General features: G+C 45.7%; 2 protein-coding genes across 2 annotated transcripts in view; both read right to left on the bottom strand.

Moving 5' to 3' along the window:
- Positions 1-50: 50 nt before the first annotated feature.
- On the bottom strand, positions 51-7,719 carry copg2 (COPI coat complex subunit gamma 2). The gene is made up of 24 exons (XM_084447542.1): positions 7,589-7,719; positions 7,106-7,158; positions 6,870-6,950; positions 6,712-6,783; positions 6,527-6,606; positions 6,348-6,423; positions 6,132-6,224; positions 5,929-6,015; positions 5,659-5,816; positions 5,029-5,162; positions 4,742-4,809; positions 4,423-4,611; positions 4,177-4,272; positions 3,777-4,020; positions 3,209-3,284; positions 3,012-3,115; positions 2,750-2,875; positions 2,462-2,530; positions 2,134-2,315; positions 1,724-1,853; positions 1,464-1,561; positions 1,196-1,334; positions 1,001-1,099; positions 51-894 (listed from the first exon to the last, which is right to left on the bottom strand). Exons 1-24 carry the CDS (start codon positions 7,623-7,625, stop codon positions 764-766), a joined length of 2,622 nt encoding a protein of 873 aa, XP_084303668.1. The 5' UTR covers positions 7,626-7,719; the 3' UTR covers positions 51-763.
- Positions 7,720-8,885: 1,166 nt separating this feature from the next.
- col7a1l (collagen type VII alpha 1-like) overlaps positions 8,886-15,991 on the bottom strand; it is a gene marked incomplete at both ends in the record, with an annotated part of 70,328 nt that continues 63,222 nt past the window's right edge. Inside the window, 8 exons of the mRNA XM_084447762.1 lie at positions 8,886-9,329; positions 9,910-9,983; positions 12,346-12,531; positions 13,118-13,189; positions 14,700-14,836; positions 15,114-15,209; positions 15,391-15,512; positions 15,672-15,815. Of these exons, the coding sequence (XP_084303888.1) occupies positions 8,886-9,329; positions 9,910-9,983; positions 12,346-12,531; positions 13,118-13,189; positions 14,700-14,836; positions 15,114-15,209; positions 15,391-15,512; positions 15,672-15,815 (1,275 nt within the window). The remainder of the gene's footprint in view (positions 9,330-9,909; positions 9,984-12,345; positions 12,532-13,117; positions 13,190-14,699; positions 14,837-15,113; positions 15,210-15,390; positions 15,513-15,671; positions 15,816-15,991) is intronic.

The following is a 15,991-nucleotide window of genomic DNA, read 5'->3' as shown; positions in this document are numbered from 1 at the left end:
GTTTTAACTGATGATTGTGTCCCATTGGTCACTGGAGGATCCGCTGTGAAACTGATGTAACTTTGATCAACTTTTTGCCATGGTTTGTAGCTGATATGCCTTTTTCAGGTCACACAGTATAGACTGAAAATGTGTAAGTGTAACTGAAAACTGAACTGGAAGCATGACAGATTTGCCTAATTTGAGATCATTTACGTTTTTGTGGAAAAGTATTTGTTTAATGAGGTGGGTGGTTCTTATCTGATTCACAAGGAGTGACTACTTGCAATTGACTGCATCCTATGAATTTTGATAAAACACAATGTAGAAATTAACTGAATACAGCACTGAGTGAAAGAGCAAAGTAATTTTTTTGAAAATAAAACTAGTTTTCTAATTAAAAACAGACTTGTAACATCACTGAATATCTACCACAAAAAACATACTTCAGGTCAGCATTTATTAATAGCTTTGTAGACCATTTTTGGTACACAAAGAACACACTGTACCCAAACACAGCCGAAAGAGAAACAGTAATTCTTAAAAAGAGGAATATCACATGTAATAGGCGGGGATTCAGATAGGACATGCCAACAGATTGAGCACTTATGTCTATTGTAGGGCGCCAGTAAAGATGTACTGATAACATATCAATTTAATCTTAACTGCTAAAGAGACAGCCAAGGGCTTGAAGCACAGTCAGCGCACAGAGAAAACCTAAGAGATCAATAACATAGCATCATCTGTCATTCAGCCTCGTTGACGTCTTGTTGGACTGGCGCGTCTAGCCCACGGAGGCCAGGACCACGTCCACGGCTGTCTCGTCACCGCTGCGTACCGTCACCTGCATGGTGACGCCGTCGGCGAGGGCGAGGCGGGAACGCACCAGCACGTCGTGACCTCCCCGGAACACACCTGGCAGGAGGGGGATGAGAGGGAGGTCAGTGGAACTACGGTGGATGATCTGCTGTCCTGTCAAAACCAGGATAACCACCAAAGGGGATTTAAAACCAAACGGCACCTGCGAGGAAGAGGATGTGGGAGTTCTTGTTTTCTGGGACCTTATCCGAGCGCTCGCACGGCTGCATGCCCAGGAAACTGATGATGTTGCCCACCGCCTCTATAAGGAGCGACAGGAGAAAACGCCATTTAGACGTTAAATATCCCTCATTAACGTTCATCACCCCTCATGCTCTCGTCGGCTCCGGGAACGCACCGTCTAGTGTTCTGACCGAAGCCAGCGCGAACGTCTCCTCCTTCTCAAACTCGTCTCCCACCTCCTCCCATGCCGCCGCGAAGTTAGGCTTCAGAACCTTCTGGATGTGGTCTGCTACTGTCACCTCCAAGTCCTCCAGCTGAGACAGAGACAGGGTAGGGGAATTGAGGGGAAAGGAGCCGTTTGGGAAATTGGGTACAGTCTTTTCTAATAGATGCCCGTCCCCCAGACAGATGCTTCTCCTCTCAATCCCACTCACGATACATACCACATATTCATCGTCATAACCGTCGTCATCAGGCTCTCCTGTGTTGGGGTCGCAATCTTTGACCAGGTACTTCATCGTACAGCTGAACGTACAAGACACTGGAGGAGAGCAAGACCGAACGTCAGAAACAAAACATCTCCTCCTACCCAAGACACATCCCAACCCACACCAACCGAGTCGCTAAACCACCCCCGAGGATTGAGAAAGGCCGTAACTAGACCCACTCCCATACATGGAGGCTAGCACAGCCAGCTCCTCACCGGCAGTGGGGTCGTCGTCAGGCAGTCCCACCAGGCTGTAGCAGGACCCGGGCTGGCTGTAGGGGAGGTTAGCAGCAGGGACATAGTGCAGCACCTCGTAGGCCTCCGACGGCTCCATCTGAACCAACACCTATAATGACAACCACAGGCTCACGTTAATACACAGCGTACTGTAGATGTTCCGGTTTAGCTAAAGAAAAAATAGAAGAATTGGCAGCAGTTATGCATCCTGGGCTACAGTAAGCAATGTGATCCTTGATCTGTGACCAAGCGACTTCCACCTAAAGCTTGCACTTTAACACCCATCAAGCCACCGTTGCACGGCCACCATCTTGGATCGGGACCACTCAGTTTCACACCGGCAACGCCAGCCACCACGTCAAAGAGGGAAAAGCGGACGTGCTGCTGACCTTCTGTAGGAGCTGGTCGTTGAGCGTGTTGGTGCAGTCGAACTGGAACACCATGTGTCGGCCGAAGGTGTGCTTGATGCTGCGCACCACGTACTCCGTCTCCGCCTCTGTCAGCTGGACGGGTTCCGACGACTTGAAGAGCGGGCCCAGGGTCTGGAACTCTGGGATGGCCGCCAGTTGTTCTGTTGGGTGGTGGGGGATGGGGGATGGGCACATCAGAGCGTTACTAGGGTTACCTACGGAACGCCACGCCGACTGGCCTGCAAGCGCTACCGGCCTGGTAGTTTCACGTCGACGACGTAGCCCAGATCAAATAAGGTCAACTTACCCTGGTAAATGTCTTGGCGTGAGGGAGCCAGCTTTTCGGGCAGCTTGCTTGTGGCAATGGGGGCCATTTCTGAGAGGGCAAAAACAGAAGGGAGTGGTGGGGGGTTGATTGCCTAAATCACCTGGAAAATCCTGCTAAATCACTGGGCTCACAAACAAGGATTGTTAACCGCGACCGCGGTTTATTGCTCATCCATGTATTGCTAGAAGACAGCATTCGCAGCTTTTTTTTTTGTATGCTATACAAATAAAGTTGTATTATTTAATTATTATTTTTTATTATTATTACCTGTCTTCTGTTCAGTGATGGGGGCGGTGGCAAGGGGAACGGTCTTCATGTCGAAGGGTTTCTCCGAAGGATCCAGGGTATACTGGTGAAGAGACTTCTCCAAACCAGGGACTGACACAGACAGACCTAACACACACACACACACACACACACACATGCGTTAAGAACGCATTCCAAAGCATGCGGTCAGGGATGTACTACATGGCGGCACCTCAAGGAAGAGCGAGGTTGTGTGTGCGCATGTGTGTGAGTGAGCGCTCACCGTTGAAGATGTAGGCGGCATTGAGGGCTTTCTGCTTCTGCTGCAGGACGTTCATGTAGAAGGTGGCTCTATCGCGCACCTCGTCATCACTGTCCATCATACACCTGCAGACGCAAACACAGGTCAAACACACACACACAGAAGAGACTTTGAGGGTAGCGGGACGTCGCTGCCCTATGTCAAGAAGAGAACCATACCTCTGCATGAGAACCAGAACACTGGGCAGCAGGTCATCATTCTGAGCTCCGAATTTGGCCAGGGCACTGACTGCAGCTGGAGGCGCACAGAAATCAAATCAAATCAGTTTATATATAGCAGGGAGGGAGAGAGGTGGTTAGGTCAGCATAGCGGTGGCAAAGGTGTGTAGAAAGAACAAAATGCCCGCCCCCCCCACCCTCATGCTTCAGTTATTGTAGATAACAGAGACTCTGTTGATGTGCATTTTCCATACTGGTAGTCAGCCTCTCAGGTGCCTGCTAATAGCAATCCCCTCTTAATAACACTAATCCTGAGAAAAGCTTACTGGGCACACAAGTAGCTTTCAGCCTGGGTCCACAGCCGACTGTTTCTTTACAAAGAAATGACTCCTATTTCTACTAACAACATTGTGTTGACCCAAACACGTAAGAGACAATCTGTTACTGTAAAAAGGGAATTGTTGAAGTCCGCCTGGACTAGGAGTCAGTGGCTTAGTCACTCCTAATCCACACATGCACGCACACACACACTCCTCCTCCTCCTCCTCCCACTCCTCCTCCTCCTCACCTGCGCGTACAGCCTCGCTCTCCAGGACCACGCGGTTGAAGATGAAGCGGATGTACTTGGAGGGTGACGGGGTGCGGGGCCCCTCCTTGCCCAGCAGGTGGAGGATCTTGGTGGCCAGCACCGTGTGCTCGCAGTCCTCGATGAACTCGCACAGGTGGGCCAGGCCCGTCTCCTTGCTCTCCGGGTTCTCCTCGATGATGCTGATGATGCAGTCAACGATGGCCCGCTTGTACTCAAAACCGCCCTGGTGCAGATGAAGGTGGAGGGTGGGGGGGTGAGTGTAGAAGACAAGTATGTAAGACTTTCATTATCCCTCTTCTTATATATGAATACAAATATGACACATAGGCAATGAACGTGTTGCCACTCCATGATGTGGCTATGGAGATGATCTACTCACGTCATCTCGGAGCATGTTGGACAGGAAGTTCATCATGACGCTGTGCTTTCTGGGATACTTCTGGCACAGGGCACTGATGGCCTGCACAACCACCACCTGAAACACACACACACACAGCAGTGAGATATCTCTTGTGACACTTTGTACCTTCTGTTTGCATTGTCACCCATTGAAGAAGAAAAAACTGTCCCCACCACACACACACACACACAACCATTCAGAGCCGGTTGAGGACTGTCATCTGACCTTGAACTCGTCGGAGATCTCGGAGACGAAGGAGGAGATCTGCTTCATGAGGCGGTCTACGCTACTCTCGCTGCCCGTCTTCAGCAGGGTGGTGATGGCCAGTGTGGCGATGCTGCGGTTTGAATCCGTGATCAGGTTCTCCAGGTCCAGATTGCAAGCAGTCACCGCTGACGGGTGCTTCATCGCCACCTGGTGGACAAAGAAAGGTACTTTTCCTCTCCCTGTAACTAGACTATGCATCGGCTCTGTGTAATGGGCATTATTGGTCATCTCCACCAGCAGGAGAGGGGGACTGGACTACTTGGGGGAGCATAAGTACCTTGTTAAGGGTCCTGACCGCGGCATATCTCAGGGCGGCCTTTGGAGAGCTGCAGAAGAGCTGGAGGACTGCAGAGAAACACAGACAGTCCCGTAAGAACAGCCATGACACCGCGCCGTACTCAGAGGAAGAGGCGACTGGTCGTGGCAGAAAGTTTGAATGTTGGACTCGTTTACAGGTCGTTTTTTTCCTCCGAAAAACAGAGAGAAGAGGAGAAAGGGAGACTGGAGAGAAGAGAAGAAAAAAGAAGAGGAAAGGGAGAGAGAGCGAGCGCGAGGTTGACTAACCGGAGACGGCGGGTGCCAGCTCCCGGGCGGTGCAGTTGGGCATGTGGACGATGGCGGACGCGGCCTCGTACACCACCATCTCGTTCTTGTTCCTCAGGCAGCCCTCGATGAAGTCGAACAGCGGGCTGTCGTGACTGACAACACACAGGCGCATTACGTCAGTACATCGCCTCTTGAGATGGTGCCGGGGGTTGACACGCACACACACACAAAGATTGTTCGACCACCGTAAAGAAAATTGTATTGTATGTGAATGTCTATAACACTAACCAACTCTTCATAAATGTTCAATTATGTAAAAGTGTACCTTTTTTTGGTTTCAACTGTCCAAAATTTCTAAAATGCATAGAGATAAATTCTATTCAACCCAGCCAGACTCAATGACACTGAGCCACTAACTAAAGTGCCCTTCAAAGTAACTTACTTAGGTAATCATATGCACATCTTACTTGGTGCTGGGTTGACTTTAAACTGTGAATAAATTATGATATAACCCGCACTCTGCTCCAAAAAATCTGACCTGACGAAGAACCCAGAACCCAAGAAACGTTGTAAGTTGTAAAAGAAATAAATTGATTTTTGGGAGCAGAGTGCGGGTTCTATCATCATAACACCATCAGTGTCGCCTACCCGCCCTCGGTCTCATCCAGCAGCTTGCTGGCAATTCGGATGAGCATGCAGTAGGCGAAGGGCGACTTCAGGCCAGACTTGGTGAACTTGTTGAGCATCTTGGACACAGCCAGGCGGTCGTTCTTCCTCAGGTGGTAGAGCAGGCCAAGAGCGTGGTACTGGAAGGATGTGAGACAGACAGACACAGACTCACACGTCATCCGAAGTTCAGAGGGAGCAGCATTACATGGGGTGGGGTGGGGGGGGGTTGTGTCTGTCTGTGCTGCTCACCTGGACCATGACGTTATCACTGGAAGCAGCCTCCTGGGCCTCGTTCACCCAGCGCTTCACCACGTCGTAGCTCATCTTCACCATGTGCTACAGACGAAGTGTGAAAAGAGAACTGCGTTACCCACAAGGCACTGCAGAAAGAAGGGTAGGACACACTTCATTTCACTGACACGTTTAATTGGTGAGACAGGCAAAGCACCTACCAGTGAGGACACCAGTGCTGAGCTGGACACACTTGGGACCTTGTCAACAATAGCCTGCTTCATGTACCTCTCAATGGCCTGCAGCATGGTAGTCTGTGTAGGGAAGAAGAGATGTTTTGCTTCAGTTTTGCTCGGGATAAGTTAAGCGCTGAACATGTGAGAATCTAATAGAGGGTAATAGAGGGGGGTTCTGGGGAGGGGGGGGGGGTACTTTACATCAGTGATCCTGCAAAGAGCTCGGATGGCTGGCCCTCTGTACACATCCTCTTTGCCAGTCATGTCCTTGGTCAGGCTACAACACACACACAAACAAACACACACAGGTCAAATCCTTTCAAATGTACCACATTTCACTATTTAGTCTGGCAACAGGCGGTACGTGTCAGAATTCTGACCTGCTGGTCACAATGATGACATCCTCAGAGATGTTGGCCATCTCCTTGATGGTCAGGTAGCACATCCTCCTCAGAGTTTGCTGAAGGTATAAAAAGGGAAGGTCAGAAGACAAACCCTACTGCATATGTCCCTAAATGCATCAATCCAAAACTGAACACTTTTTTTTTTTTCTTTTCAGTCTCACATCGTTGGACTGGAAGAGCCTGGTCATGGCGAAGAAGGCCTCCGTGGCTTCGGTGGTCCCAAAGTGCTCCCCCTATACAGAACATAAAGATACTATGAGTTTACACACTTCTTCGTGATGGGTGATCGCCGGTGTGTGAGGTACCGGCCGCCTCTCACCTGGTTGAGAAGGTAGATGATCTTGGTGAGGATATGGAGACATCTCCTAGGGTTAATGGGAGTCTCGTTGAAGATACGAGCCTGGTTGGTAAGAAAAAAGGTGCATGTCAAATACCCATCTACTCTGTCTTATAATACAAACAGCAGACAGAGCAAATATGTCACAAATATGTCACTATCTGTCACACTGCATGCAAACATTTATTGTAATCTCAATGTGAATACATTAACGTTACCTCCTGCAACACTGCACTCTTCTCAAGATGCTGGAAAGGATTTGATCCACTCCCTGGAAATAGCAAATAAAAAGTCAAAAACCTTCGCTATCATTATAGCGCTATATATACACATATATATGGGGTGAGAGAGAGAGAGAGAGAGAGAGAGAGAGAGAGAGAGAGAGAGATGTTCAAGAGGCAGCCCCCAATAGATTTACAAATATAGCCTACCAATAGGTTGGTTAGAGGCACTAGTGTTAAAAGATTTCTAGATAATTCGCCACGTTTCCTGAATTGTCTGAACAAAATTAAATAGATAACTAAACTAGCTAGTTTTTTTTTAACTAGCTATGTCAGTTTTTCTAGATAGCTAGCTGGCTAACGTTAGATTAGCTAGTGCTACATTGTTAGCCAACGTCTACGCTCATGTGAGCTAAGTTAATGTGCTTAATCTTTTATAACACCAGAAGTCATAACGTCTTGACAGGAAACCTAACTTACCAGACTCCTCGTCCTTCTTGTCAAATTTTTTAATCATTGTTAATGTTACGGGTTGTTATTCAGAGAAGACAGCGCTAGCAGTGCAGTCCAATATCTACTTCCACGTCTGCAGTTCCTCTTCCTGTTCTGTGTCCACGTCGACGGAAGCTCGTCTACTCGCTCGTTTCAGTGGGAAGAGAGTTGGCAATAGGGGGCGTGAGCCACAGAGAAATTATTAAATCTCTCTCTACCTATTATATATATATATATATATATATATATATATATATATAGAGAGAGAGAGAGAGAGAGAGAGAGAGAGAGAGAGATAATAATTTCTCTGTGGCTCACGCCCCCTATTGCCAATTTATACATATAGTTCTCCTTTTCTCTGTATGGGTGTGTATCATAATGTGTGTATGAGAGAGAAAGAGCGAGAGAAAGAGAGAGAGGAGAGATAAATGTGACGTGGGGGCTTGGGGGTTGCTTTAAGAGAGTGTATAGTGAGCCTTTAGATTGACTTAATGCTTTGATCATATAGGTCAGTTATTCAAATATGAAATTGCCATTGAATTCGTGACTATATTTATTCCATCTACTTTCATTTATTTGAGGAAAAATAATCAGTTTGAGTAGGCTATAAAAATAACAACCAAACATGTTTCATGCATTTACCTTGAAAACTCTAAATAGAGTTTAGTCTTCATAAGCTATCCTCACTTTAGTGAAGATATACCATTATGTATCTGTAGGCTATAGGCAGATGTCGCAACGTGTGACCCAACATCCCGTAACTTTTAGTCTAGGCTATATATCACGGTTGTATCACTCGTCCTTTTGGGAACTCTCAACAACTTTATGGACAAGGGCAAATGCGCTGTTACCAAAATAATAGGCTACAAAATAATAGGCTACTCAAAATAGCCTATTTCAGTTATTTCAACGTTAATCACATTCAAAATTCTTGCGTAATTGTGCGTTAACGCAATACATTATTTGATTTAAACATAAATTTAGCCTGGCCAAAATTAATTAGCCGAAAATAAATAGGTTAGCCATGCTTGCTTAGGCTAATAGTCAACAGTGTGAATAGGCTACCTAAGTAAACTCAACCTTTTAGGCTATTTGTTTTTATATTTAGGTTTTATTGACAACTTCAATGAACGTACAATTTCATGGTCATGATTCGTGTCCCGAGAAATGATTTAATTAATTTCCAGCAAACTTTATTTGTAAACACGAATAACTAACATTTCATGAACTAGTACCCCTAGGTCATCTGGGTAGCATAATGACTTCAAGCTGTCCAAAAGAGCAGTCACTTTCTCCGTCCAATCTGAGCCATCAAACGGGCATTGTCGGCAGCCTTGGCGCGTAGACTCTTGGACTTGGCAATGTCGAAGAGGATGTTCATGATATTGGTGGGGACGTCTAAGGACAGGGTAAACTTGCTCCGTCGGTCATTCTTTAGGCTGTTTTGGAACAGTTTGCTCCTAAGCTGCGTCTGACTGTGATACCTGTAGTTTGAAGCAGGATATGTCCGTTTCTCCCGCGACTCCGCAGAGGAGATAGCATCCTCGGGCTTGAAGAGAGCAGCCCAACTTTCTGACATGAGGTCGCTGGGAACCTCGTTCCCCTCGACCGCGGCAAGGATCTCGTCGCAAACAAGGTTGGACTGGTAGAATCGGAGGCACAGGCTAGATGTTGGTGCACACAGCACTGCGAGCACGAAGAGGGTTCTCAGGAACGATAACATGCCGCCCTAGAAATGAAAGAGAGAATACGTTAATTTGCAAATGAACGTCTCGTTATTATAGCTACAATTCTGAGCACATATGGTACCATAAAACGAGTCAACTTACAAGTTCCGTGCGCTGCAATTAAAATATAGCCTATCCGATGGAATGTCGAATCCGACGCAAAAAAACAAATAAGAAAAGTAAAACCAAGATGACTAGTAGCCTAATAATAACACTTTATAGTCTTTTAATAATTTCAAAATCCCCAAGTTCTATAATAATTTGGCTTCCCAACTCTTTAGACTACCTCTCTCTCTCCCTCTCTCTAGTAGTGTAGGCTACACCGTCTGATTACTGTTTGAATAGCTCGTCCATTCGGTCGGATTCTATTTAGTAGGCGCCCACCATACCGCAATCACGCGCCAGCACTAACGTCATACGGTTGACATATCGGCTCTCCTCTCCAAGATTAGGCCCGGCTACATCAGTGGGCATTTCCATCTCTCTATGGCACCATTGGCTACGCTTTAGGCAAAACCTCAAATTATTTAAACCCAAGGCGGTTTGCATGCCTCGCGTGATGATAAGGAAGGAGTAGCCTACTTTGAAACGGGAAAACACGTCCGCTTTGATTTTCAGCACCATGGATAGCTTCAGGTTCTTCCCGTTGGCTTCACCTACACCCTCAGAAGAAGCCGTTTTCTCCTTCAACCTCACCATCATTGATGTTAATAGCTACCTTCACAATCAATAGGTTATTGAACCAGACAAAATACTCAAAGAAGATAGCAAATCTATAAAAGGAACATTTTATCCAAATTATTAAAAGCCTGTGTACAACCATGTGATCTCATGTTGGTCACCTGCATTAGGCCTATACCATAAATAAACAAGGAGAAAACTACCCACTGTACATACATCATGGCAAATCCCTTCTATATGATAGGAATCATGGTACGAGGGTTGCAGGGCTGTGCATTGTCCACTCTGAATTCCATGCCTCTCAACTGATCCTGTGAGATTTATGTAAATGTAGGCTATGGCGAAAAATGTCCTAACTGCCCAGCCCGCATGGTATAATTGGCTCTGAAATGACGAAAATGAAGACGGGGGTTAATCTCTAAAATGTTAAAAAAAACTTTCTCTGACATACCCAACGCAGAAATAAATGACTATCCCACGTTGACAGTGTTCTTTGAACTCCTTGGGGAAATTAATTGCGCACCTGTCCATCTCAATGGCACCAGTTAATAGGATATAAGCTCATTAAGTGGCATACCAGTTAGTGGGCGTTTTTTTTTTTACAGAGCTGTGACTTGGGTAGACGAGTATAGGAGGGTGTATGCACAAGAAGCGGGCCCCATACACATAGTAGATACTAGATAGGCTATCAAGGTTAGGGCCTTCATCTTAATTCAATCCGTGTACTGGGAGATTAATTGAATGTGTTATTGAAACAGTCATCTCTATGTAGACATGCTACCTGACAAGCTGCTGAGCCTGTATGATGCTGGGTGAACATTGTAATGTCACAAAATGTGCTCTCCTTTCTACACCTTCTCAGGAATCCCCTGCTACACAGCGTCTGTCTGGCGGTATGTCCTCTCACTCCCACGCTGGGCCGATCACCTGGATCCCTGCCTCACGGCGCCCCCTGCTGCTGGGCCATATGTACTGGGTCAGAGTCGTCGGTAGGCAAGCGGCCACCAAAGGTGACATTTTACTATTGGGTCCTTATGGGATACAGGAGGTCTTGAGGCATATCGGCTGAAGTGAAGCATCACAAAGGAAGAATGGAGAGCCTAGAGTGGAGGGGGAAAAGAGACAGAAAGTGCACAGAGAGGTAGTCTACTGTATGAATAAAGATAGAGAACGAAACAGGGAAGGAGGGAGGGAGGAGAGGCGGCACCTTAGGATGGATTCAGCGCCTTCCAGTGTAGAGAGAGTTACAAACATTGGGGGGAGTGCTGAGAGTAGGCAAGCGTAGCAGCATTTAGATCAGAGACTCAGCCAAGCTTCAGCATCCAAATATGAGTGCAAATGAGGTCACGATGCCCACCCACACAGACCGCCTTACATACAGTAATGAGCAAGCATGGGCGTGCACAGACATGCAGTCACTCTATCTCTCTATCTCTCTCTCTGTTACACACACACAAACACACACACATTGACGCATTCAAACGGACTCAAAATGGTGTGAAATATTTTATTAAATGTGTATTAAAAGTGAAACAGTAAAACATTGTGAATCAATTTACATACCAGTGCCATTGGTAGTGGCTGCATTCATAATTATATCTGACAACACACAATAAACGGATGCAGTGCATGTTTTTGAATTTTACAATGTTATTGTGGGGCCCATCTATAATGGTAGATAGCCGTCTATAGTTAGCAATGTTAGTAACGTTAGTTAAATTAGCAAAAGTTAGGTTCTTGCTAAGCCGTGCTGCTATGCCTTTGCATGTAACCTACAGGAGGTCTCAGAAAAAAATATATATATATAAAAGTGGAGACAGATTTATTTAACAGTAGTACCAGGGCTTTAGGTGTTGATCAAAATCAAGATCTAATCAATAATAATTAATAGTATAACTAATAAAAAAAATAAGACAGTAGAATAAAAAAACATTCATAACATTTAAATGGTGAGTTTAAAGAATGTAGTTGATATAAAATGTAATCATGATCCTGTATGTTGGCTTGGTTTAAATATAAAAAGAAAGTTACACAAAAATGCAAAAAAATATACATTGGGTAATTTACAAAAATAGTAGTCTTTTTTGGGAGACACATTTTCACCTCTTGGGCTCAAGACCTGTGGGGAAAAAGCATTTTTGTAATGGAACCCCTAAACAAAAGCCCAAAGTGTCATTTTGACCACATTTTCTATATCTGTACAATCAGTGCAGTGCATAACTCTTTTGATTAGATCCTAAATCTATTCCAAAATCCCACATAGACACCCTCCCTGGACCCCCACATCTCTCCCCTCCCTCTAAAAACCGCCCTTAGCCCCTCCTACTGGTTCCATACCTCTCCGCTCCTCCCCACACCACCTCTGGCACTCCTGCTTGGTGGGGAAGCGGTTCCTGTTGCCTTCGCAGCCCCCGTAGACAAAGGGCCGGCAGTCCCCCGAGTCTGGGTGGTAGTACCACAGCAGGATGTACTCTGAGCACGCCCCCTCCCACATGGGATCCTGGCAGGGGTCAGGGGTCAGGTCTGGGAGGGGGGGGGGGGGTCAAAGGTAGAAATGTGAGATGGACATGTAAAGGGCCTCACTGGTACACATGTAGCATACCGTAACTGTCGCATCATTCTTGACGTAGTGGACTGGTTGGGGCAGCAATTGCTGTATAGCCTTCACTGACTTTAGTCATCGTGTAACAATGAAATGCGGTCAGTGTGCTCTAGTCTTCACTGATTTGGCATGGCAGGTTGCCAAGTTAGACATAATGATAGAGGGTGATACTGGAAGAATCATTTACGCTCTAGGACACATTCAGTGACTAAACACTTTACATTTGAATGAGCAACGTCCTTTCGGAAGTTGGGAATCTTTCAGTGACTGAGCCAATTATTCTGTTCACATAACTACAGTACATCATCTTTTTTGTATCATTCAATCCAAAAATCCATTCATAAGTTCACAGACACAAACACACTTTGATCTGTGGATAAAACCGTGGTCCTATCTCTAGAGAGGCCGCTGGGGAAGAAAAGAGCCGCAAAGAGAAAGCATGCAACTGAGAAAGAACGAGCGATGGGGTATCGAATTTAAAACCCCCTTCATCCCTCCATCACAAACCTGGCGAGTGTGTTCTCTCTGCCCTTCTCCTGTGCCTCGGTGCCCACTCCACTCCCCCGTCCACGCCGGCGTCTGGAAGCGGGAGGCAAGAGGGACTCATTAATTTACAGATGGGCGGATTAAACTATTTAGGTGTAAGCAGGGGCCGTTGGGTTCCGCTCACACTTTACTCATCAACATAGAGGGATTTGATTAATGTCACCACATCATCTGCGCTGGGACAGTGTCTACTCATTAACATATTCAGTATATTCATAGAGGTATTATGATTCATTCACATATTGACTTCTACGTGTGTGTGTGTGTGTGTGTGTGTGTGTGTGTGTGTGTGTGTGTGTGTGTGTGTGTGTGTGTGTGTGTGCATGCGTGTGTGCGTGCGTGCGCATGTGTGTGTGTCCTATATACCTTGCTAAAAATCTCGGTATGATGCATCACTGTCCCACATTTCATGAATATGGATGTCCATGGACAACAGAGTGACATTGACTATGGCAATGTTAGTCTATTATTTATGCATGGCTTACCACAAGCCTGGAATAAAACATAAAATTGGGATGCACAAAGCTAGCCTCGCCTAAGGGCTGAAGATAATGAACTCTGAAACAGTATGTTCTCAGACTCTCTCTCTTTCTCTCTCTCATATATATATATATATATATATATATATATATATATATTAGGGATGCACCAATGCATCGGCCGAACATCGGCATCGGCTGATGTTGGCCTTGTTGAGTGCCATCGGCCCATCGGCAAATAAAATGACATTCACCGATGGCAGTGGCCGATGTTATGTCGCAACAATTACGGCTTTTTTTGTTGCAAAACGTAGCCTACCCAGCTGCATATCGGAGGAGATCTGTGACGTAATGCCACAAACGCACGTGTAGTTTGATTTCATGGTATGATAAATCATACCCTCATGCCATTTCCATTCCAGCTACACTGTGAATACGTCATTTTGCTTTGCACAAAAATGTATAGCCTAATCTTAAAATATGATGCCAGAAATAGTTCACACCTAGATAAAGGTAGCCTACCTATTATGCAACTGTGAAAATTGGTGTTTTGGAACCAAACACTTAATTTCTTTGTTTCCCTGGCACAAAAGGGGGAATACAAATAAAATAAAATAAACATCGGCTATCGGCATCGGCCATGGTTTTCAAAGTAGCAAAAAAATAAAAATAAAATTAAACTTCCCTAAGAGGATTTTTTATGTTCATTGGAGTGTCACCTATGCCCTTTTATTAGTTATATTCAAGAGTAAAGCCAATAATTCATTTTATTGTGATTCATATGAATGTACCCTCGTAAAATATCATTCAGTATAACACATGTTTTTTTCGAACAATATAATTATATATCTGTACCTTGTAATTGCCTGTTGTAATGCATTCTTTAAACTGAAAACAAATATTCAAAGAGCACAAACAGAAGTAATATAACAGTGTGCATAAGGTTGCCCCAGGGTCTGATAGATAGTGGGACACATAAGTGGGATCTAATGAAAAAAAATTAAAAAAAGAAAACTATCTTCCTGATGAAAATGAAGAATTCACGTGATATTGTGCAGGCTCACCAGTGAGGTTGTCATAGGCTGGGGAGTCTTCCCCTTGTAGAGGGATGTGGGAAGGAGGTGTGGATACCAACACTCCTTCAAGTATTTTCCCCTCTTCTTCCTCCTCTTCTTCCTCCCCCCTTCCTTGCTCTGGCATGCTGTGAGTGAGGGATGACACAACGTGCCCCATCTCTCCTGTCTCATCAGTCGTTAGGCTCTCAGTAATTGGGTCCTTTGGCTTCATTACAAACTGGTAGTCCATCCCTGCAATTCACACACACACACACACACACACACACACACACACACACACACACACACACACACACACACACACACACAGTACTTAATGTGTATACTTTCGGTAGGAATGGCCTAAGTCTTGATATATAAATGCACTCTTCAGATATCGCACTGTGGTGGCGTTCCCTGTACATTGTTGACAGCAGCTGGGTGCGACTGAGCCTCAGGGTTCCCAAACCAGGCCCAAGGATCCGATACGACTGGAAGGTGTTCTCGACAAGTCCTGACCTTCAAGCCAGGCACACAGTGGAGGTGAGAAATCGCTTTCAACTGCTGGGTGAGGACAAAACAGGCGGTTCATCGAAACGTAAACGTAACGCAAACGTGGAGGCGACTAGGATGTGTGTGCCAGTAGCAGAGAAGAAGAGAATCTCCTTGAGGTCCAAGCATTCAGAGGTCGTGGTGACACGTGAAAAAGGGGAGGATGCAGGCCGAAGCTTTGAGCATGAGCGGACTATGGAGAATCGTAAGGCACTGAATGAGGCCAAACAGCTTCTCTTCGATACTTATGATAAGATCAAGGGGGAGGAGCTGATGGAGAGGGTGCAGAGAGTGGAAGCAGCACATGGCGAGCAACAGTATAGGGAGTCATGGATGGTCATAAATGAGATGAGTGGGCACAAAAGGCCAAAGGAGGGACAGGTTACGGGCCACAGCCCTGAGGAGAGGGTGAACTCCTGGTTCACTCACTTCCAGAATTTCCTTGGCACACATTTGACAGTGGATGGAGCTGAGGAAGAGATACCTGCAGTCCTTACAAATCTCAATATTGATGATGGCCCCTTCACTGTCTGGGAGTTTGCCTGATAAAAAATCTACCCCGACTTGGATACTCTGTGCATCAACAATAAGTGAAAGCTGTAATAAGACTGTTTATTAGCGCTTCTGTCTTATTTGTGTCTCATTAAATCAGTCGTACACACAGTCCAGCTTCTATCAGTGGACAATGTTGCTACGAAGTGCGTATGCACAAAATAGCATAGTTTGTTGTTATCTACTGGTATTGCTAA

The sequence above is a fragment of the Borostomias antarcticus genome (genome assembly GCF_949987555.1).
Source record: "Borostomias antarcticus genome assembly, chromosome: 13".
NCBI lineage: Eukaryota > Metazoa > Chordata > Actinopteri > Stomiiformes > Stomiidae > Borostomias > Borostomias antarcticus.
This window is presented reverse-complemented; position numbering and strand designations above follow the sequence as displayed.